The sequence below is a fragment of the Ailuropoda melanoleuca genome, chromosome 11 (genome assembly GCF_002007445.2).
Source record: "Ailuropoda melanoleuca isolate Jingjing chromosome 11, ASM200744v2, whole genome shotgun sequence".
NCBI classification, from domain to species: domain Eukaryota; kingdom Metazoa; phylum Chordata; class Mammalia; order Carnivora; family Ursidae; genus Ailuropoda; species Ailuropoda melanoleuca.
The window spans coordinates 53,198,790-53,221,095 of NC_048228.1; the positions used below are offsets into that span (position 1 = coordinate 53,198,790).

At 42.3% G+C, this 22,306-nt stretch overlaps 1 protein-coding gene across 6 annotated transcripts in view; it reads left to right on the forward strand.

Moving 5' to 3' along the window:
- The window catches only part of RASSF6 (Ras association domain family member 6), a 49,691-nt gene that overhangs the window by 7,426 nt on the left and 19,959 nt on the right, over positions 1-22,306 (forward strand). For 5 of the 6 annotated variants that reach the window (XM_011236368.3, XM_034671709.1, XM_034671710.1 and 2 more), the window contains exons 2-3: positions 5,873-5,971; positions 19,578-19,656. In XM_011236368.3, coding sequence (XP_011234670.1) covers positions 5,913-5,971; positions 19,578-19,656 — 138 coding nt within the window. In that variant the 5' untranslated portion in view covers positions 5,873-5,912. Of the gene's footprint in view, positions 1-5,872; positions 5,972-18,597; positions 18,686-19,577; positions 19,657-22,306 lie in introns of those variants that run through there. The other variant, XM_019809248.2, reaches the window with a different exon arrangement.

Here is a 22,306-nt window from a genome sequence, read left to right on the forward strand (position 1 = left end):
ATTTCTGGGTTCTCTATTCTGTTCCATTGGTCGATGTGTCTGTTTTTGTGCCAGTACCATGCTGTCTTTGTGATCACAGCTTTGTAGTACAGCTCGAAATCCGGCATTGTGATGCCCCCAGCTTTGTTTTTCCTTTTCAACAGTTCCTTGGAGATTCGGGGCCTTTTCTGGTTCCATACAAATTTAAGGACTATTTGTTCCAGTTCTTTGAAAAATGTCCTCGGTATTTTGATCGGGATAGCATTGAAAGTGTAGATTGCTCTGGGTAGTATGGACATTTTAACTATGTTAATTCTTCCAATCCATGAGCATGGAATATTTTTCCATCTTTTTATGTCTTCCTCAATATCTTTCAAAAGTGATCTATAGTTTCTAGGATATAGGTCCTTTACGTCTCTGGTTAAGTTAATTCCAAGGTAACGTATGGTTTTTGGTGTTATTGTAAATGGGATGGATTCCCTAATTTCTCTTTCTTCAGTCTCGTTATTCGTGTATAGAAATGCAACTGATTTCTGGGCATTGATTTTGTATCCTGCCACCTTACTGAATTGTTCTATAACTTCTAATAGTTTGGGAGTGGATTCCTTTGGGTTTTCCATATAGAGTATCATGTCATCTGCAAAGAGAGACAGTTTGACTTCTTCTTTGCCGATTTGGATACCTTTGATCCCTTTTTGTCTTCTGATTGCTGTTGCAAGGACTTCTAGTACTATGTTGAATAATAGTGGCGAGAGTGGGCATCCTTGTCGTGTTCCTGATCTTAAGGGAAAGGCTTCCAGCTTTTCCCCATTGAGAATAATATTTGCAGTAGGCTTTTCATAGATGGTTTATGAGATTGAGAAATGTACCCTCTATTCCTACACTCTGAAGGGTTTTAATCAGGAAAGGATGCTGACTTGCTTCGGCATAGCTCACAGGTTTGACAATATAATTCCACAGCAATGGCTTAGGATCTTTAATGATACCTGAGCTATTTTCTTATAAATACAAATAGGGAACTAACAAGGAAGCTCCTGCAATGGTTCTTCAGCCCGTCACTGCCAGTGTCACTTTGTGATTGTGAGAACTTTCCATTGGTGATTCTTCAGTTCCATATATACCCAACTTCAAGTCTCAGCAAAACTATCATGTTAACTATGAAGTCAAGAAAATTTTATGACTAACAATAAATCCTTCGGGCCACATCTGCAACTTTACATTTAGTCAACCACTCAAAAAATATTAATTCCTTCCATGTTCCAGGCAAAATTCTAAGAGCTGGATGAACACAGGTAAATAAAAATCCCTGATCCAAAGAAGTTCATTTTGTGCTTGGGGAGGACAGACATGTGAATAGATAAGATCCTTTCAGACGCTGTTATGTACCTCAATGGAAATCATGTGGCTAACAGACTTGCTAAAGGAAAGCCTCTGAGAGAAGAGATACTTGGCCTGAGAGCAGCATGATGGGAAACAGATGTGAAAGGCTAAGGGCAGGGTGATCCAAGTAAAAGGAGCAACAAGTATAAATCCCTAAAATGGGAATGAGCTTAAGGAGTGACTGAAAACCAGCAAAAAGTCCAACATAGATGAAATGTAATCAATGGGGAAAATAAGGGAATGAATACTCAAGAGATTGATAGGATTTTGTGGGTCATCATAAGGAGGCTATATTTTATTCTAGTTCATTCTTGGAAATCGTAGCAAGTTTTTAATCATGGGATGATGATGTCTGTCAGTCTTTAAAATCATCACCGTAGATGCTGTGTGGACAGTAGAGTACTAGTCGCAGTGTGGATGCTGGGAAACTAGTCATGAGGCTAATGCAGAAAGCCAGGAGGAAGACGATGGTTTGACTCAGGGCAGGAACATTGGAAATAGAAGCTTTTGAGGTTCAGGTATATATTGGAGGTACAATCAGTAGAATTTACTTTTGGATTGGAATCTGGTTATAATGAAAGAAGAAAAAATAAAACTGAGTCTTAGTTATGGTGTCTAATTGAGTAGATGGGAAAGAATTGTGGAGGAGGGAATTCTGGAGACAGAAGAAAGTCTGTGGCCCTGTCTTGACCATGTTGATTGATAGGGAGATGCCTGCTAGACGTCCAAGTAGAGACTGTGTAGACAGTGACACACGGCTGGAGCTCAGCTGAGTGGTTGGCTTAGAGACAGATTCAATCACCTGGCAGAAAGTGCAAACACAGAAGTGGACATGGCTGAGGACGGACTAGTAGAACGAGCCAGCATTCTATGATTATACAGAAGATTCCAGAGGAAACTAAAATGTTGAGACCTGTGAAACAGTAAAAACAAAACAAAACAAAAAAACAAGGCAAGGTTGTTGTGGTTACTGCTTTGTCTCAAAAGCCTTAAGAAAGGAAGGGTTTCAAAAGCAGGAAACAATCTTGTCAAATGCTGCTAAGAGGCCAGGAAAATGAGGAGAGAAAATGAACCATTTGGCAAGATATAGGCCACTGGAATGTAGGAGGGGAGTTGCAGGGAGGGACAAATTAAAAAGATAGATGGTAAATAATTGGGATCCGGGAGAAGGACAATGAGGTCACCACTGGGAGATTCTCAGGAGGGGGCAACAATAACCTTTTTTTGTGGGTGATTAGAATGACAATGTCTAGGGGCAAAACTCAGGTTTCAGAAGGAAGAGCAAAGGCTGTAGAACCAAACAGCCCAGACCCAATCCTATGAATGAGTAACTGGCATTGGTTGGACTTGTGGAACATGCTACATTTTTGTCCCGAGGCAGCCTAAAATACCCATGTAACTTCCGACCTACACAGAGTTAATCTGCCTGGTTGGCTAAGCTTCTGTCCCTTCCAGCGTGCGTTCTCGGTGAGACCCCTTCCAATGATGAGCTATCAAAGGGGATATCTGCCCAACTAGAGGAGTACCCGTCTTCGAGCAAGAAGATAGGAGTAGAAAAAGAAGTGAGATATGCATCAAGAGCAATACAAGGTGGAAAGCAGAAAATAGCTGCACACCAGGTGCAGATAAGGCTATGGGCGGACTTGATAAGGTCCCACTTGAGCAGAGGTGAGGAAGAAGCAGAAATCTAGAGCTCAGCCTCTGTTGACAAGGGCCCTCTCATGTGAGGTAACTAACTGGTGAGAAGAGACTCAGTGGTTTGAGATCCATTAGACTAGTAGGCCTGGTATTTGAGAAAAGCTGCAATTTTCAGGTTGGAAAAGTAGGTGTTGGTGGAGTTGCAGAAAACCTGAATGTAGGCTGGGAGACTTTGACTGTATTTGCTAAGAATGAGATTCTAGGAAGGTATGAGAAGATGATGTGATGGTCGGAATGCTAAAAGCATAAAGGGAAATTAGTCAAGCACTCAGCTTAGAGACTATTACAATCTGCCGGGTCAGATGTGCTCACAGCTTTCAAGTAGATTTTATAATTGCAAATATCAGTGATTTTGTGAAAATAGCTTCCATGTCTTCTTCCTTTTTCCTTCCTTTGGGCATCGGGTGGGGGGATTGCTATTCTCCTGGAGAAAGAGGACTTGAAATGCCTTCTAAACACCTTACTCCAATCAAACCAAGCTGATTTGGAAGTAAAAGGAGGAAGTCCCTCTCTCTCTTTTTTTAAATATAAAATTGAATTTTTCCCTCTAGCCTAACTTTTTATCCTGGCTATATCCCCTGTGATTCTATAGGCTTGAAGCAATAATAATTAAATATTCAATTTCAGCAAAATGGAATGACTAGAAAATATTATACTTAAAATCTCTGGTCACACCCTAATACCATTTAGATGAAGACATAAAGGAGGATATTATTCATGTCTGACCACGGTTTCCAGAGCCTGAAGGAGACTTGAAGGATGTTACGTCACGCTTAATCAACACTTGCGAGTCAGAGCTTGATTTTAGCCGCCTGGAAACTTAAAATTGTGTTTGCAGGACTGGGGCAGGGTTCAGCCAATTTGGGTTGAGTGGCTGTAGTAGAAGAAATGTCTTCCCTTGCACAGAATCCTATAGGAGAACTCGTTCTAGAAATACTGCAAAAACAGACTGAGCAAATTGGCCAATCCTTCCTTGCCTTGAGACAGTGATTCTAGAGTTTTTCAGTTTACATAGTACATTTTCCTCTTTTCTGCACATCTCCAAACATTGCCCCAGGATTTCTTCTCTGCTTTAGCTATCTTGTATTCCCACGTTGCCAAACACATTCCCATGATTATAAAATGTCTTTTTGTTTGGGATTCCAGAAGCCTTTGGGAATTTAATAGCTTCTTAAAGAAAGTAACACTGAGCTGCTAAGGAAGCAGAAGTTTAAAACTGACTGAAAAATTTTTTCACACGTCCCTGGAAATTTTCTTTAAAGATATGATAGCAGCAAGACGTCTAAAATTTTTTTCATAAATTTCTGGAAATTTTACTGTAAACTATAAAACCAACTTCAGAAATATTATTCCAGCCAGGCAAAGTTCCTCACGCAGTTTCTTTTTTTCCCCCCCCTTTTTATACTTCTAAATAAAAAGAAAGCTACTCACCAAGCAACAGCACTTTCAAACATCCCTAGCACATCTGTGCATTTATAGAAAGACAGGACAAGAAGATAACTCTGCATCACTAAAACCCAGGGGTATCAGAGCTGTGGATAAATTGAAAAATGAAAAAAAAAAATCCTTAGAGTGTATCACAAATCAAATACTAAAAATTCAGAAATAGGATTTCTAACAGGAGTTATGCCAACTTTAGCCATATTGGGTACATTCATTACCAGAAGTAATACGGCCACCAACTGGAAAGTGATTTTCGGCACAATTTTGATCCAGGGTTTCACTCACACATTTGCAAATCATTTGCATTTATCATGGGCCAGCATTGTGGTTTGTATCGTACTTTCTTAGAAATATCACTGTATCCTGTCTGCCTTTCTCTCTCCGTATCTCTCCATTGCATAGCTGTCAGCCTCTCAAATTCATTACCAAGGGGAAGACCGTATGTCAAGTTATATATTTCTGGTTCATCTAGTATTTTTTCATATGCCCTCTTTCTGCCCATTTTTCTTTAGAGATTGTTTTAATTAAATTATATGTTCCTCTTCTTTTACTACTTATTTTCCTTAAATTACATGAAGAATATAATTTTCAATTTTTAACGGGAAATATGAGAGATAAAATGGATTTTTCTCAAAAGCACATATTGAATAAGAAAAACAGAGGAAAACACCTAAACATCTGAAAACTTATATGGGGGCAGCGGGGGCAAGAGCAGAGAAAAGAACACATTATTACTTGTTCTCAAACAAGTCACTTTGTGAACAATTATGAAAAGGAGGTTTAGAGGCTGCCATTTGGAAACTCACTCAAAGCAAGTTGTAGTTACAACTCTGAACTCTGAGCTTAGTTTCTTACCATTGAACATTTTGGAGGGCATCTCACTTATCCTCAATGTTGATTCCCTTAGATATAGAAAAAGTCTTTGAAAAGAATCTTAGAACAGACCAACTGATAGGAAATCAAAGATTTTAATCTGTGTAACCTTTCTGAAATGTAAAAACAATGTTGGTGAAAAGAAAAAGAGTTGAGGTCTTGAAGACGTTCAGACTTCGCTTCAAATAATCTGTCCCACTACTAGTCTGAAATACAGGTAAGAATACCCACACTTTACTAGGATGGTCTGAGGATTAAATAAGGTAACATTTGTAAAGTGGCATACAGAGTATAAGATCCATGGCACATGGAAAAAAAAATCTTTCTGTTTTCTTCCCTCCCCAACCCAACCCTCATGGCCGTGTATGAAACACTACTTAAAAATTTGCCTGAAATACTTTTACACACTAGGGACATGACAAAGCATTTAATTGAAGTCAGAAACTCATTTCTGAATGCATCACAGGAATAGACCATTAATACTATTCTGATGTCTTAGGGTATCTTCAGATGACCTCAAAAAAGGGGAAACAAGGACTATGATGGCTCACCAGCTCTCTTCGTGGATCTTCGTCAATGAGAGGATGTTCATTACCAGGTAATTACATGCCTGTATTACGTGCACTGCTGCTCTGCAGTCATTTGTGGATTCTGCCCCAGCACCGTGTCATTCTGAATGTGACGTATGACCCAAAGATCAATATTAAGAATCAACAGTGGAGACATTTAATAGGAATTTGAATAAATATGGTCCTGAAGACTGCTAACCCATAACCTCTCATGGAACAATCACTCATATGTCCTAAATAGTGGCCTAATTTCAGTAAATGCTAAATTTCTATTTTTGTAGTTCGCAGAATTCTCAGGAAAAGCCACAAGTAAAGGACCTAAGGCTCCTCATAAATGATATATCCAAAGAATTAGTCCGGGGGCCCCAAACAGGTTTTCCTGTCCTCTTCTCTCCCTGCCTTAATCCTCAGGACACACTTCATTTTCTCTGTGTCCCCTTGATGTTAGCTTACACAACATACAGACATTCACAGTTGTTTTCTTGCACACAGCAAATAGCATCTTATATTGGTTGGGGAACAACAGAGCAGGGACTTGAAAGCTCTAAGAGTAAAGCTGAGGACCGAATTGGCTGAGCTGGAGCTGAAGCAGATGAGGAGAAAGACAACATAGTAAGAAAAAAGAAACCAAGGGGTCCTGGAACAGGACCCACGTTTCACCGAGAAAAGGAACAAAGCCAAACAAACGGTAGAGGGAAATGGATGTAAGTGATGCTGGATTGGGCCATAGTTAAGCAGAGAGACCAACTAGGGTCCAAAAAGGGTACACATGACATATAAGAGGTGGGAGGAAGATGTGAAGTAGAAAACAGTGGATTCATCTATTCATTCCTCAAGGACTTATTAACTGCTCCCTGTGCACGCAGGTTCTTCTGGACCCTGAGCATTCAGCAATGAGCCCAACAAAACCCTTAGCCTCATGGAGTTGCCTCCTACAAGGGGGATACAGTGATTGTGTAAATAAATGAGTAAGAATATATATAATTCAATGCCGAAAGGTATGAAGGATAAAAATAAAGCAGAAAAGGAGTCATGGGTGCTAGGAGTGGACCGCAGGGAGTCATGATGTCCTCCTGGGTGGCCAAGGAAGGCCTCAGCGGGGAGGTAGCATTAGAAGAAGAGCCTGGAGGAGGTGAGCCAGTAGGATGTGCAGGTAGCTGGCTGGGAGCAAAGGGGACAATGGGGACACAGCCCTGAGGCAGGTGCATGCCTCTAAGAATGGAGGAAGCCAGTGTGGGGAAACGAAGCAGGAAGGACAGCAGAAGCTGACGTTCTTGACATCATGGGCCAGAGCGTGCAGGATCTCACAGGCCATTGTGAGATTCCAGCTTGCCCACTTATGACAGGAGAAGCCATTGAGGGATACTGAGCACAAGAGTGACCGGGTCAGTCTGGCTGTCATGTTAGGAGCAGGCTGAAGAGGGGACAGGATTGGAAGCAGAGAAATTATGAAGGAGCTGATACTTCAGGGTTGAGATGATGGTGCCTTAGGCCAAGGGGGCAGTAATGGAGATTAAAGAAAAAGGTCGGATTCTTCATATATTTTGACAGAAGAGACAATGAAACCACATTTGGGGGGGGTGGTCTGAGATTCTAGGGACCCTTATTTTGTGTCATATTTTGAATTGACCAAATTGAGGACTGATCATTTACCTTCTGTAACCCAGAGCCCCTTTCAGCTCCTTTCAGTATCCACATATTAATTGGAGCTCCAGGTAGTAAAATAAAATACTGTAACATTTATACAAACACCAGACTTGAGGATAGCATTTCTCCAAATGTGGTCCATGGGCTGCCGCCACCCCTCAATCAGACAATTTGTTAACAATGCCGGTCCCAGGCTCCACGAGAAGGTTAATCAGGTCATGCTGATGCACACTCAAGTCTAAGAACTGCTGCTCAGAAGAGGAAAGGATTAACGTTTGAGAACTTCTGACCACCTGAGATTAAAACAAAACCCCTGGGAAATCTGTAAAAACAACAGTTGTAGAAATGATAAGAATACCACTGACCCCCTGTGACATCCAACATGTCACAAATCTGCCGAACACCTCCACTCATTCACTCGCTGGACAAGGAGTCGGTCATTTAGCTCCCACTCCACACTAGGTGAGCAAGACAGAAATCACAAACTTGGGGTGCCTGGGTGGCTCAGTCGTTAAACGTCTGCCTTCAGCTCAGGGCGTGATCCCAGGGTCCTGGGATCGAGCCCCACATCAGACTCCTCCACTGTGAGCCTGCCTCTCCCTCTCCCACTCCCCCTGACTGTGTTCCCTCTCTCGCTGGCTGTTTCTCTCTCTCTCTGTCAAATAAATAACATCTTTTTTTTAAAAAAAAAAAAGAAAGAAATCACAAACTTATAAAGGGATTTTTATTTCTTTGCACAGAAATACATGAAAATAATGGAAATTAGTAGGAAAATAGAATATGCTGAATGAAAATTTTGGCTTCAGCAAATTTCATGAGAGCTACATATGATCAATAAAATAAGCGGTCATAATATTAATAGCACAGCAGCAATGTAACATTTATGTCTTACTGCTGAATGAGAATTTCCAGAGTTTAGAAATTTCCCTGGGTAAAGGGTGTTGGCAGAAGTAAGCTTCACGCTCAGATGACTAAGTTTCCAGTTGCTTTTTCATTGCCTGGAGTCATCACTGCTCTAGTGTGACACATGGTAAATATTCTAAGTGAGCTGGGTTTAAAAACATGGTTCCATCCGGTTGCTTTCAAAGTACTCTCATTTCAGGTCCTAGGCTGAAATCAGGGCACTTTAAAAGAGAGTAAATGCCAACCGGGTACTTCAAATCCGGTTGAGAATGCAGATCGGATTTCTTTCTCAGAATGCTAACTTTTTCTCCTACTTGGGAACCTAATACCGACCCTCCCAGCCTGCAGCTCTTCCAGCAGCAACCCATGAGGCATGTGACCATTCCCGTCCTCAGTAAATAACTTTAATTAGCATGATGTAATAAAGTTTAGCCGAAAGTGCATTATTCCAAACAGTGTCTTTTTCCAAGCATGTTGGCCAGCCACCGTTTGCTGAAACAAAAGAATCAGCCACCTGCACCTCTGAGCACAAATTCAGCACAAAGAGCCAGTGTTCCAGAGGCTGCTCCTACCTGGCCAGTGGAGCCAGAGGGCAATGTTTGCCCAGTTTCCATGGCCAGGGTCTCCTCCCTCTCAGAGGAACGGAGCAAACGTTGCGTGCCCCAGTGTGCTCTGCAGGTAGGCTCAGGAAGAGGGCACCGCTCTCCTGAAGGCCGCTGGACTGTCTTTAACAAAGGATAAGGGAGCCCTCCCTGACCAATTTTTTTTTTAAGGAGTCAGGATATTAAAATAAATCAGGGATAAAAAGTTCAAGACATGTTTGGGACCATCTCCTTTAAACATGAGAACTTTTTTTCTATGTGAGGATTGTTTTTAAACATTTATTTTAACATTTCCATTATTAGGTTTGAAGACATAATGAAAACAACAGGAATTTTCATTATGAAAATTGGCTATCATGTTAGTTACTATGTCAAAAAATGGTCAATAATGTCCCCCCAGATACTTCTTGAGAAAAAGGTCATTTATTAACTTTCTTTATATCAGATATTTTTCAAGGAGCATTGACAGTTATGAAGCACACCAATATGACTGTTATTCCCAATAAAATTTACTTATTCCACATCTATCTATTTTATCACTTTGATCAGCTAAAAAAAATAATCTATCCATCAAAGATACACAAAAATATTTGACAAAATCAAAACTCAGAGATAAGAAATATATTAACCCATGGAATTTACTTGAATTTCTGGCTATGTCAACTGGTGACACTGGTGGAAGATTTTTTTTCTTCTCTAAAAATATGTCAGGCTTTAATTTTCTATGTTTTCTTCCTGAAACAATTACTGAGAACATTCCATGAGCCAGAAGTTGTGCTAGAGACGAGTATGGAATTTTGAGCAAAAACAGACAAGAGCCGCCTGAGGCTACCGATGGATCTCCAATTTGAGCCTTCACCAGAATCACCGGGAGGGCTGGTTACACGAAAGATTGCAGGGCCCCATTCCCAGATTGTGACTCAGTAGATCTGGGTTGGAGTGAGCATTCCCGTGTCTAAGTTCCCAGCTGGTGTAGTAGGAGCTACTGGTCTGGGAATCACTCTTTGAGAACCACAGGTCTAAAGGCCTGATAACAAACTGAGCTAAGTGTGCAGAAGGAAAGGGGGACCCTTTAGGGAATACAGACCTAGCCTAAGCGGGGCGCGTTCCCTGAGATCTGAATGAGGAGGGGGATCACAAGTTTACGGGAGTGAGCGGGAGAGCATTCCTGACGTGGGGAGAGTGCCTGAAATCCTTACAGCCAGAGGGAGCTCAGCGTTCCGGCCAGTGAAAGGTCCCTAGTGTGGGTGAGGGACAGGACACAGGGGAAGGCACCTCTTGAAAGTACGGCAGGAAAGCAGATGCTATGGTGTGTTCTCCATGCTGTGCAGAGCGTGGAGCGTATGGTGGATGCCCGGAAGAGCATCAAGGGGGTCACTTAATAGATATTGTTTCAAATGTAAGGAGACTCAGTGGTGAGAGTCATGGCAGCGTCACAGAAGAGTGAGGCGAGAGCCCGTGTACCAGGAGAGCTCTGGTCTTTAGCTTCTGCTCAGGGACATGGCCCCGAGGACCGCTGACCACCTGCTGCATTTCAGACACTCTGGTAACAACCCCAGGGGTCCAGGAGGCTGCTGATGAATTAACAGCATAGACAGCTCATTCCCCCATCCCGAGGGAACAGGCCTCGGCCTGAGGAGACAGGTAGCCACCCTCAACAACCACAGAAGCCTCCAGCTGGTCGTACACAAAGGGTGTTATTTTACAGGCAGCCTGCATCCGCTGCAATAAAGACCAGAGTCACGTGGCACACTTGTGTTTACTCGTCAACTGGTTTGAAAAGTATATGAGGCTTGGATTCGAAAAACCTGAAATGAAAGTTTAACACATGGGAGAATGAGAAGCAAGATCGCCGTATAAGCTAGGTACCAAGCCAGGCGCTCCACTCCCTCTTCTCCACACCCAGCCCCGCAGCAAGTCCAGCTGGCTCCCCCTCCAGAGGCCAAGCCCGCCGCCCCTTCCAGGCCAAGCCACCATTATCTTTTGCCTGGGGAGCTGCGGCGGCCTCCTCATGGGGAGGCCTGCTTCCATGCCCTGTCCCCATAGCCACTGCCCCCTGGCAGCCAGCACAGCCAGGAGGGCCCTTCACAGTGTGAGGCATCCTCCTGCTTGACACCTCCAGGGTTCCTTACCATGAGAGGGCTCTAAGGTCCAACGGGATCTGGCCTGGAGGTCCCTTAGAACCTCATCTTTAACCACTCTTCCCTTCTTTGTCTCCTCCAAACATGCCAAGCTTAGTCTTGTATTCAGGGCAATGCATCTCTTGCTTGGGACCCTCTCCTTGACTCTTCACATGGCTGGCTCCCTCCCATGCTTGTGCTTTCAGCTGAATATGTCAGTCCTCCTGAAGGCCCCTTCTGACATGTCCTCCACCACGCACTGTGTCACATGATTGTGTTCTCTGAGCACTTATCCCCACGTTGAATTAGCCTATTTCTGATTTTGCTCTTTTGTTTTCTTCTGTCTTCCTCCTACAGAAAGGAGGTCCCATCACTGCAGGGGCCTCATTGGCTGGATACCCTGCAGGACCCCCAGCCTCTGTTACATTGTCTGTTACATAGTAACCCCTCAAATTTCCCTGATCATGCCTGAGTATGGAAATAGCCAACCTCGGAGCACTAAATCGGGACCTTAGTGTTTTGCCATGAGCTACTCTTAAATACTGTTCCATATCGAGGGGCAAAGTGATGACACCAGGGCTCCTCTTTAATGTACATGGCAGATTTCGTGGTTATCTTGGTTAAAATGCAGATTTTAATTTCTAACAAGATGCCTCCCAGGTGTTCAGACAATACTGGGGTAGGAGTCACTCTGAAATCTTGTGACAGACATAATAACAGCTTCCCAGAAATGGTTACATCCCAAACCTCCGAACCTGCGAATATTTTATATTGCGTGGCAAAGGGGAATTAAGATTACTAATCAACTGACCTTAAAACAGAGAGATTATCTAGAGAGGCCTGATGTAATCCCAAGGGTGTTAAAATACGGGAGAGGAGGAGAGCTCTGTGAGGAGAGCCTGTGTCAGAGCAAGGCTGCTGAGAATGGTCATTGCGGGCTTTGAGATGGAAAGGGGGCCAGAGCCAAGGAATGTGGGCAGGCTCTGGAAATGAAAAAGCAAGGAAACAGGTAAATAGGGTCTCCTGTTCACAGCCCTAACACTATTCACACATGGGTAACTGTTCTCTCCAAAACACTCAGCTGCAACAAGAAAAGGGACTATTTCATCAAGTGTTTGTGGTTTCAAGTCCTTACTTTGAATTGGAATAGAAATATAAAAACCGGTGCTGATTTGTGAATAATATGAGGGCCGTGAACCAGAGACCGTATGTCCCTGTGTGTCAGGCCAGAGAAGACGGTTACAGAGCACAGACTTCCTTCCTTCTTTCTTTCCTGTCCACCAATTGCTCGGGCCGCCCCTAGGAATTCAGCTGCTTATATAACAGAAGCAGGGTCTGATCTGGGAGCAGCTCATTGTAGCCGCCAACTGGAACTATAGGTTGTGAATTTTTTTTAAAGCTTTTTCATAAAAATCTTTTAAAGCCCAACCCTAAAGGAAAAGAGAATAGATAAGTATCTTCCCTTATCTGAGGAAAACACGCTGTCTGTTAAAATATCAAATACTGAGATTTACCCTTAGAAAGGGATTCTCTTAAAAATCACCGTGTCAGGGGTGCCTGGGTGGCTCAGTCGGTTAAGCGTCTGCCTTCCGCTCAGGTCATGATCCCAGGGTCCTGGGATGAGCACCGCATCAAGCTCCCTGCTCAGCGGGGTGCTCCCCCTTCTCCCTCTGCCTCTCCCCCTGCCTGTACTTTCTCTGTCTCTCTCTCAAAAGAACACATAAAATCTTAAAAAAAAAAATCCAATGTCAGATCTAGAGCGCAGGCCAGTTTTGTTTAGAAGCGCTGGCGTTTTGATGAATGATACACTCCTTTGCCTCTCCCTTTCCGCCCCCTCTTTTAGGTCTTATCCGCATCTACTGACATTATTCTGTGTGGCTAACGTCCCTCTCTTCAATGGTAGAGTTCATCATCAAGAAGCCACTTCGGGTGTTTTTCTCTGTTTTGTATCCACCAGCTAGCCATCACTTCAACTTTCTTTGTAATACTACAGAATTATTCCTGAGTCTTTCATCCTTTTGCTCTTACCTGAGTTCTTGGGGTTGAGGACCTGAGAGAAGCTGACACTTCAATCCACTTAGGGCTCTGGGTCAGTTTTGACAGGGGTCACCAGGAAAAGATTTATACGCAGAAAACACAGAAGTCCGAAACGGCCGAAAGCAGCTGAGAGGTGCTTATGATGGAGGAGAGGCAATCTGGTTATACTCCCTTATTGAGTGGATTTATAGTGCGGTTCGTGCAACTCCCAGGCCCTTTTTATTATGGGCTGGCAGCGCTGAAGAGGGAGTTGGATCTCAGGACAGACTGTTTGGAAGAACAAAGCAAACGAATCACAGGCACCCTCATCCCGACCACCAGCAATAATTACTGATACTTCAGCAGAATTACTAGAAATGGTAGAAACCCTTCCTTTTTGAAAAGGGCAGCCCCTTCAAAGGAAGTCGGGAGAGGTAGACATATTTGGGGCTTCCGGATCATTGAGGGTGTGCGTTTTTGCAGCCATCCGATAGCCCTCCTCTTCCAGACTTCCCTGTTTTCAGACTGTGGAGCCCAACCCCTTCATTTGCAATGGAAATGTGAATAACCTACTTTGCCCGCTGAGGAAGGTCTCTACGCAAAGGTTGAAAGGCAGTCTTCTTTCTTCCTGTGAGCCAGGAGGAGAGGCCAAAGGCAAAAAGACCCAGAGCTGGAGCGGCTGGTAGGAGAGCAGCTGCAGAAGTTTGCCATTTTAATTCCAGGATTCAAGTTGACAGTAATGAAGGATAAAGTCAGTTAAGAGAATTCTGCTATTGTTTGCAGACATCACGCAGACGTCAGTAACATGAAATGATGCTTAGTCTTGGCAAATGGCTCTGTGATAAAGCTCTACTTACTCTTTTCTGTTGTCTTAGTTCCCGGTTCCACCTTTCCAAAGACACACAGGAGTTTCTATTATGTGTTTATGAAAGTAAAACTATGACAACATTATAATGGCTTTCTGCACGTATCATATAAAGTTTGGGAAGTAGACAGAACTACAACCCATAAAATAGATCACCGTCTTGATTCCCAGCACGTGGTCCCAGCTGGGCCACCTTGACATGCTTCATTCATAGTTATTTTATTAAAAACATAGTCAGCTTTACATTCAGTTTTTTTAACCTCACACGAAATTGTTGATCTCATAGCTAAAATTAAACATGAGGAACAAAATCCATGTGTGTTGGGGGGAGGGGGAACTAAACGTATAAGACAGCAAATTAACATTTTTATTCTGCCTCAATTTTTTCATCTCTTTGAAGATACTCTTTCAGAGGTTTCAGGCTCCTGCTCGGAAACACGGGCAATATGCATGGCAGGGGGTTGTTTGTCATGCCACTGTCCCAGTGCGGTTCAGCGGCTGCCTCATCTGAGCCCGGGCATGTTTCAGCAAGTCTCCACAAGGCGGAAGTCACATAAACTCAGGAAGCACAGCCGTGGCCAGATATGCCCTCCGTGGCTAAGCTGGGTTGTATTTTTCTCTGGTTTCTTTCGTGTCACGTGGCAGCCTCAACAGTATTTCTGATTTGCCTTTATTGGTTCCAAATAGTAAGAATCACTAAGCCAAGAGTGGGACAGGGGGTCTGGTTTCCAGGAAAGGGATCGGATATCCACTTCATTACACTGTATATCGTTACTAAAACAAGAGTGGGAACTCTTCTTACAACTAATATTTGACATCCATTCTATCAATGGATGCAAGGCATAACTCGGTCCCATCCATCATGCTGTCCCATGGCCATGAATATTACAGTCTTATAAGATCAAATAAAAATTGTTTCTTCCGGCCAGCTAAATAGCATGATAAGATTGAGGAACTCATTTCTTGCTAAGTCCATTATTCATGGCAGACGTCAGCGTGTGGGTAATTCCCATCTGCCGAGCAGCTGCAATTCAGGCCACAAAGTACAAAGTACACCTAAGCATTTTACAGCGAATTCTGGATCCACTATTGCTCATAAAACCAAGCTGGGAGCCTTAAAGGAACAGGAGCCCCAGCCCTCTCCCGCATCCCTGCCCTGTACCTGTCTTTCCCATGGGAAGTCTCTTGTGGTTAGCATTCTTCATGAGCTGCTGTGAATAATTCTGGGTGTCCATCAGCCTCTATCAGGATCCGATCTCTGCAGTTCCAGTGTGCAGTGCCAGCTTCGGTCTTGAGAAGCTTATTCTTCTATCCCTTTGTTTAGTTAGAAGTCCAGTTTATATGGAAGTTTGCCATTCTTCAGTTTTCTTACAACGCTTCCCGTATCAGGGTACCTGGGTGGCTCAGTCAGTTAATCGGCTGCTTTTGGCTCCGGTCATGATCTCAGGGTCCTGGGATTAAGTCCCACATTGGGCTCCCTACTCAGCGGGGAGTCTGTTTCTCCCTTTCCCTCTGCCCCTCTGCCCTGCTTGTGCGTGCACTTGCTCTCTCTCTCAACTAACTAAATAAATAAATCTTTAAAACACTATCCATATTATATACAGTTTGATGCTTTTTTTAAAACCTTGTTATATATTACGATGCAGTATTTCATGTTCCAAAAAACCAAGCTATCAGAAAATCAATTCCTTATGTATCAAACATGAAATGTATAAGCTGTTTGAACCTTATGTCTATTTCTTGGGCATCCCTGTGGCTTCTAGACATCACACATTTGTAAACTGAGAAGATTGGATGTGAAATCCATTTCTTATCACCCATTTTATAGCTCTGTTTGGGCGGCTGAAGCGTTACTTAGCAGTCTGACTGAGGCTAGGTGGGGAACTTTTTGGTGGCTGAGAAGGAAAGGTGCACAGATGCTTGTTTCCTTTCATGAGGGGAAGAAGGTCCATATGTAACATTTAAGGGGATCCAAAAAATCTGTTACAATCACCATCGACAGGGAAGCGTGTATATTAAATCGCCGCCCCCTTTCCTGACTAGGGACCGCCTAGACAAGGCTTTTGTGATTACCTTCGGATGTCCTAAATCATGGAATCCCCATACTTATTTTGGGGCCCATCTAGACCTCATTCCCTTCCGTACGTGTTGGACACTTGAGCTCCTTCCATGGAACACAGCCTGGCTCCACTTCTGCACCCTGGTACTGTTGCCATAGCCACACCCGTCTCTCTGCTTCCATCTTGTTCTGAAATCTGTCCCCTGTTCGCTCCCTAGTAGCCTTGATCATCAAGTCTTTCTTTTGCCTAGAACGTTCAGTAGCTGCACCCTGCCTGCAGGGTAGAATTTTAAGCTTCTTAAAATGGCTCACGAGGTTCCTACTCGTTTCCCGGCTCATTGCTCACCAGTCCCCATTTGCATGTTCCACTTTTAGATCCCGACATGCTGAGCTTTCTCCACAAAAACTATAGAAACAGCTCCATGTCCTTGTGAACGTTCTCTTTGCCTGGTAAGCTCCTCACACTCTTCGTGTCTAATTCCCCCCATCCAGAGTTCACTGTAGGCAGCGTCTATGCTTGAAGCTCTAACCCAACCTCAGAGTATGACTGAAACTTCTTGACTGGGCTCGCACGGTGGCTGATGAATACATGAGTGAACAGCCATTTGCTATTAGAGGACACAGGCAGACACGGATGATCAACTTGACAATCACTCTTCACGTCCTTGTGCCTCCAGTGCCAACAAGTCAGACTAACATGTTGCAGGCTAGGTTTTATTAGCAGTGTTATAGCAGACCCGTTGTTTCATCCGATACACAAAAAAATCATCTCCAGAAGTTCCTCTGGTAAGGTATATACAATTAAAACGTAATCATGTTTTCATATTTGCAACGTATTCACCTTTGCTATAGTTGCTTATGTAATTTGTGATCTTTTTCCCCCTAATTCCTCACTTTATCCCAACACTTCATCTTACTGAGCTCTGCTACTCTTCCACACTCTGGAATCCTTCAAAGTGCCATTAATATTCAGGCAGAGCGATCCTGCCTGTGGTAAGAAAAATATGAACAGCTTCTGTGGTATTCACTACCGCGCATTATAATTGGAAGGGGTTGGCTGACTTTCTCTGTAAAGGGCCAGATAATACATATTTTAGGCTTTGTGGGTCATGTGGTCTCTGTCACAACTACTCAGCTCTGCACTTACAGCAGGAACGCAGCCACAGACAATAAGCAAACAAATTTGTGTGGCTACATTATAATAAAACTTCATTAATAAACACACACAGCCCAGGACCACAGTCTGCTGACTCCCTGGGTCATGTGGGGACTTATTTCTGTGGAAGAAGATTTAGTCAGGTTCTGTTCAGGTACAGAAACATTTTCTAAATGGCTTGATCCCAGAGAATATCTTCTAATTATACATGGTCCTGAAGTAAATACTTTGAAGGATACTTGTACCATATCTTATTGTGCAGTTTTATCAGAAAAGGAAGCTGAGGGAATAAGATTATATAAAAATTCATTTGCCTTAATAACAACTCTCACAGCTCAGCATTTCAGGAGTTGCATCCCAAGTGAACCAGAAATTTCTATATGCTGCCTTGGTACTCAATAATGAGAGCTATAAAAGTGTTCATGCTCCTTACCAGTACAATCATTTTTAGGAAATATCCCACAGTAATGACTCTAAGGGAGCAAGTCCCTTGTGTGTGCAATGATATTTAGAACAGAAATATTCATTAACCCTGAAATTCTGAAGTAACTCAGTTGGAAATGGAACCATAACATGGAGGCATTCTGAAAAATTTTTTAATGTGGTGCTTGTGTGAAGTGTATAGAACCTTGGAAGAGTGCACATTAAAATTACAATGCCAGGGGCGCCTGGGTGGCACAGCGGTTAAGCGTCTGCCTTCAGCTCAGGGCGTGATCCCGGCGTTATGGGATCGAGCCCCACATCAGGCTCCTCCGCTATGAGCCTGCTTCTTCCTCTCCCACTCCCCCTGCTTGTGTTCCCTCTCTCGCTGGCTGTCTCTATCTCTGTCAAATAAATAAATAAAATCTTTAAAAAATAAATAAATAAATAAATAAAATTACAATGCCAGATAGAAGGAGTACATTTCCATGATCTCACACATAGAAATCAATATGCATGAATTCTGTCATTCAGTATTCAATAAGTATTTATTGATTAAGAGCTTACTATGAACAAGTGTCTGCTCTAGCACTGGGAAGACAATAATGAATAAAACAGAGCAAAATTCCTGCCCTCGTAGAGCCAGTATTCTTATGGGAGGGAGACAGATATTGAGGATCAAAAGAATTTAAACAAATGATAGACTTGGAGATTTAATATGAGATTTCCCCCCATTAAACTGCTTATATAAAAAAGTTTTCCCCCCTTTATTTGGTATGTTTCATTTTTTAGGAATAAGAATTTCTTTGATAGTTTTATTCAATGGGTGTTCATAAAGTTCTTACTATGTGCCAAACACTGTTCCAGGCACATGGAATATAGCGCAAACAGAACATACAAGCTCTTCTATTCTCGTGGAGCTATGGTCTGGTGAGAGAGACCGAATATAAGACAAGTAAGTAAAATATACGCAAGGTTAGAGGTGACGAAGGGGCAGAGGTAAGAAAGCAGGGTATGAATGTTGGAAGAAGGCAAACCTTTAGATTGAGTGGTCAGGAAGGGCTCCTTGACAAGGTGAATTCTGAGTAAAGAGTTAAAGAAAATGTGTAAACAGTGTGACACTGGGTGAGGGGTAAGAGGGGAGGTCATTCTGAATAGGGGGATCAGCAAGTGCAGAGGCTCTGAGGTGAGAATGTTCCTGACATATTCAAGGAACAGTAAGGAGGCCAGTGGCTAGACTGTAGTGAGTGAAAGAAAGAATAATAGGAAATGAGATCAAAGGGAAACAGAAGACCAGATCATATCTGGCCTTTTAAGTCATTGGAAGGATGTTGGCTTTTATCCTGAATAAAGTTCTGAGCCAAAGAGAGAGATGATCAAATTTGCATTAAAATAATACCTTCTGTTACAACAGACTGCAGATGCAGGAGGCTTTTAGGAGACTGTCCCAGTAATCCAGGTGAGAGAAGATGGCCTGGACCAGTAGGTTAATTAGGGAGGGTAAGGATCTTAGGCTGGGGGATGCAGGGGAAGGAGAGAGGAAGGGCAGGAACCAATATTCCCACTGCCAGAGCCCACCTGCCACAAAGGATAAGTAACTCGGGAGCAGTGACCATTTCCGAACTGTTACTATACCCTGGGTAGGAATCACGATGTCAGGCACATACTAGGCACTTAATTTAGGCTGAGTAAATGTTGCAAAACCAAAAAGAAATGTGAAACCAGGTCTCTATTTTGTGGCTGTCTCCTGTCACCATTTCTATCTCATACCTGTATGAACTGAATGCACTATTATTGCCTCTTACTGTTAAAGAGCCTGATTGTAACCAAATGTAACTTTTTTTTAGGGAACAACTTAATTCTTTATTGAAGACCTATAACATTTTTTATGGGAACCAGAAAAATCTGCATATTTTATACGGACAGGTAAGCCCATCAAAGAAATACAACACAGTTTGATTCACAGAAAGAAATTCCATAAAAGTATAGAGGAATCAGGATGAGTTGGAGTCCCTAGTCTAGCAGCACAAGTGGTCTGGAAGAACAGGTGAATCTTTGACGCGATCATGATTTTTATTTTTAGACTATATCACAAGATTCCAGTCCTGGAACATGTGACTTTTTAAGCAATTTTGGAGATAGGAAAACATTTAAAAATAATTATAATGACCTATTTACTTTCTATTTTAAAACAGTGTATAAATAAATATCTTTTGCATAGCAAAAATCTATCATAATACTTTGTGACAAATGTACCAGAATGTATAGAGAAAGTGGTGTCATCCCATGGTGACATCATTTGTAATGGAGAAAATTTGAAGCTATCTTAAGTCTATACTGATGGGGGTTTGCTCAAATAAATAAGACATAGGCTGTAACATAGTTTGATTTGGTTGTTAAAATGAATCAGTTAGATTCCAATGGATGTGTACTATGTTATAATAACAAATTTTAAAATGTGAAAGAAACAATTCAGAAAAGTCCTGAAGCTAGAAAGCATTTTTAGGAGTGCAAATGGTAAGCTGTTGTACAAACTGGCCTTAGATTTTTCTTTTCTTCTTCTTCTCCTTTGAATGCTTCATTCTCTGCATGTCTCTCTACTCAGTCTTATATTCTAATGGAGCTCACTTCACCTCTTTTCAATATCTTCCTGGTCCCAGGAAACCTTAGACTTTTCTACCTCTGATTTAAATCTTCAAATTCGATGGTCGAGCATTGACTTCAGGCCACTGTGATTTGGCTTAAAACTGCCATTGGGACAGAAGGAAACTTACAAACCACTCTGGCCTTTACTAGAGAAGTTAAATGATTTAGTTCGATTGAATATTTCAGTTACCTTCCCAAATATAATAGATAGAAGAAGGAGATAACTAATCTCTTTACACAGAAATGGCATAATTTTAAATTATTTCAATAATGTCTTATGTCTTTGATCTCCACTATATGTAATTGTAAAGATAATTAAAGAAAATGTAAGAACAGGTCAAAACTTAAAAAAATGATTGTTTATATTTTACTCTAAGTTTCTACAAAATTCATGATGCTGATATTTATTTCCTTTAGGAAAATGTTTGAATTTTGACATTATGAACATATAATTTGAGACATGTTCTTTGCAGTTCTATGAACAGTGTTCAATTTATAATACAAAAGTCATTTAATTTTCAAAAATTACATGAAGTAACTTAATCTTTCATCTTTATTCACTGGTCAATAAAGTTAGAATTCAGAATTTTCTAAATATCCTTGGTTACCATAATAGACACTGTTCAAAGCTACAAATATGTAGCTTTCTTAATCTCTGGTTAATTAAGCAAATATTGATTGTCTACCACGTGCCATGGTCTAGAAGCTGCAGATAGAGCAGTGAAGAAACTGGACAGAATGTCCTGCCTTTATGCTGCTTACATTACAGTAGACAGATAAGAAACAAAATATACAATATATCCAAATGGTAATAAAGGCTGTGGACAGCAGCGAGGCAGGGAAGAGGGCTTAGGGATCTAAGTGGGGTGGGGGAAGAGGAGCATTTGACCGAAGACTCTAAAGGATGTGAAGAAGCCAACTTTGCAGAAGTCCGTGGGACACACATTCCGGACAGAGGCGGCAGCCAGAGTAAGAGGCCAGAGCCCGGCTAGGGTAATTGAAGTAGATCAGGGGAGCGGGTAGAGCGGGGACCTGAAGAGAATGGGGCATGAGCAGACAACGCAGCTAGAGACGTAACTGTGAAAGGACAGCACCAGCGAGTGTGGGTCTTGTAGAGCATTGTGAAAACCTTCGTACGTGCTTGGAAGGAGATGGAAAGCCAAAGGGAGTTTTGTGTAAACGGGGACATTATCTAAAAGGATTCATTTTAAAAGGATCTCTCTAGCAATGGGGAGTATAGCAAAGGGCAAGAAAAGAATGGGAAAGAAAACTCTTGCAATATTCCAGGCAAACAATGACGGTGGGGTGGGCCGGGATCATGGTAGTGGACACAGTGAGTGTGGTCACATTAGGGATATATGTTTAAGGTGGAGCTAATAGGATTTGCTGATGCATTGGATGTTGAGTTCAAAAGAAAGATTAAAATTCCTGGCCTGAGCAACTGGAAGGCTAAGGGTGCTATTTGCCAAAAGGGGAACAACTTGGAGAAAAAAACATTCATGGGAGAAAGATCCTGAGTTAATTAGGAAGATATTAAATTGGATGTCAGGTAGGCAACTGGAAGGCTGGAGTTCAGGGGGAAGGTTTGGGCTGGAAATATAAAGTCGGAAGTGTTTAGTTTAGAGATGGCATATGGGGATCCTTGAGCTCACCAAAAATAGGGGGTAGATCTAGAAGAGGCCTACGGATTCAGACGAGATTAAATAAGTGTACCCAAGCCCTCTGTGATAACTTATTTAGTTAATCTCGAAAGAAATGCTTTGTGAAATTAAAAAAATATTCTGATATTCCTTACATGAGAAAACCTAGCATTGTCTGATAGTAGTTTGGGGTGTTTCTTTTTGAAAGCAAGAGTTTAATAATCTCGGGACACCTGGGTGGCACAGCAGTTAAGCGTCTGCCTTCTGCTCAGGGCGTGATCCCAGAGTTC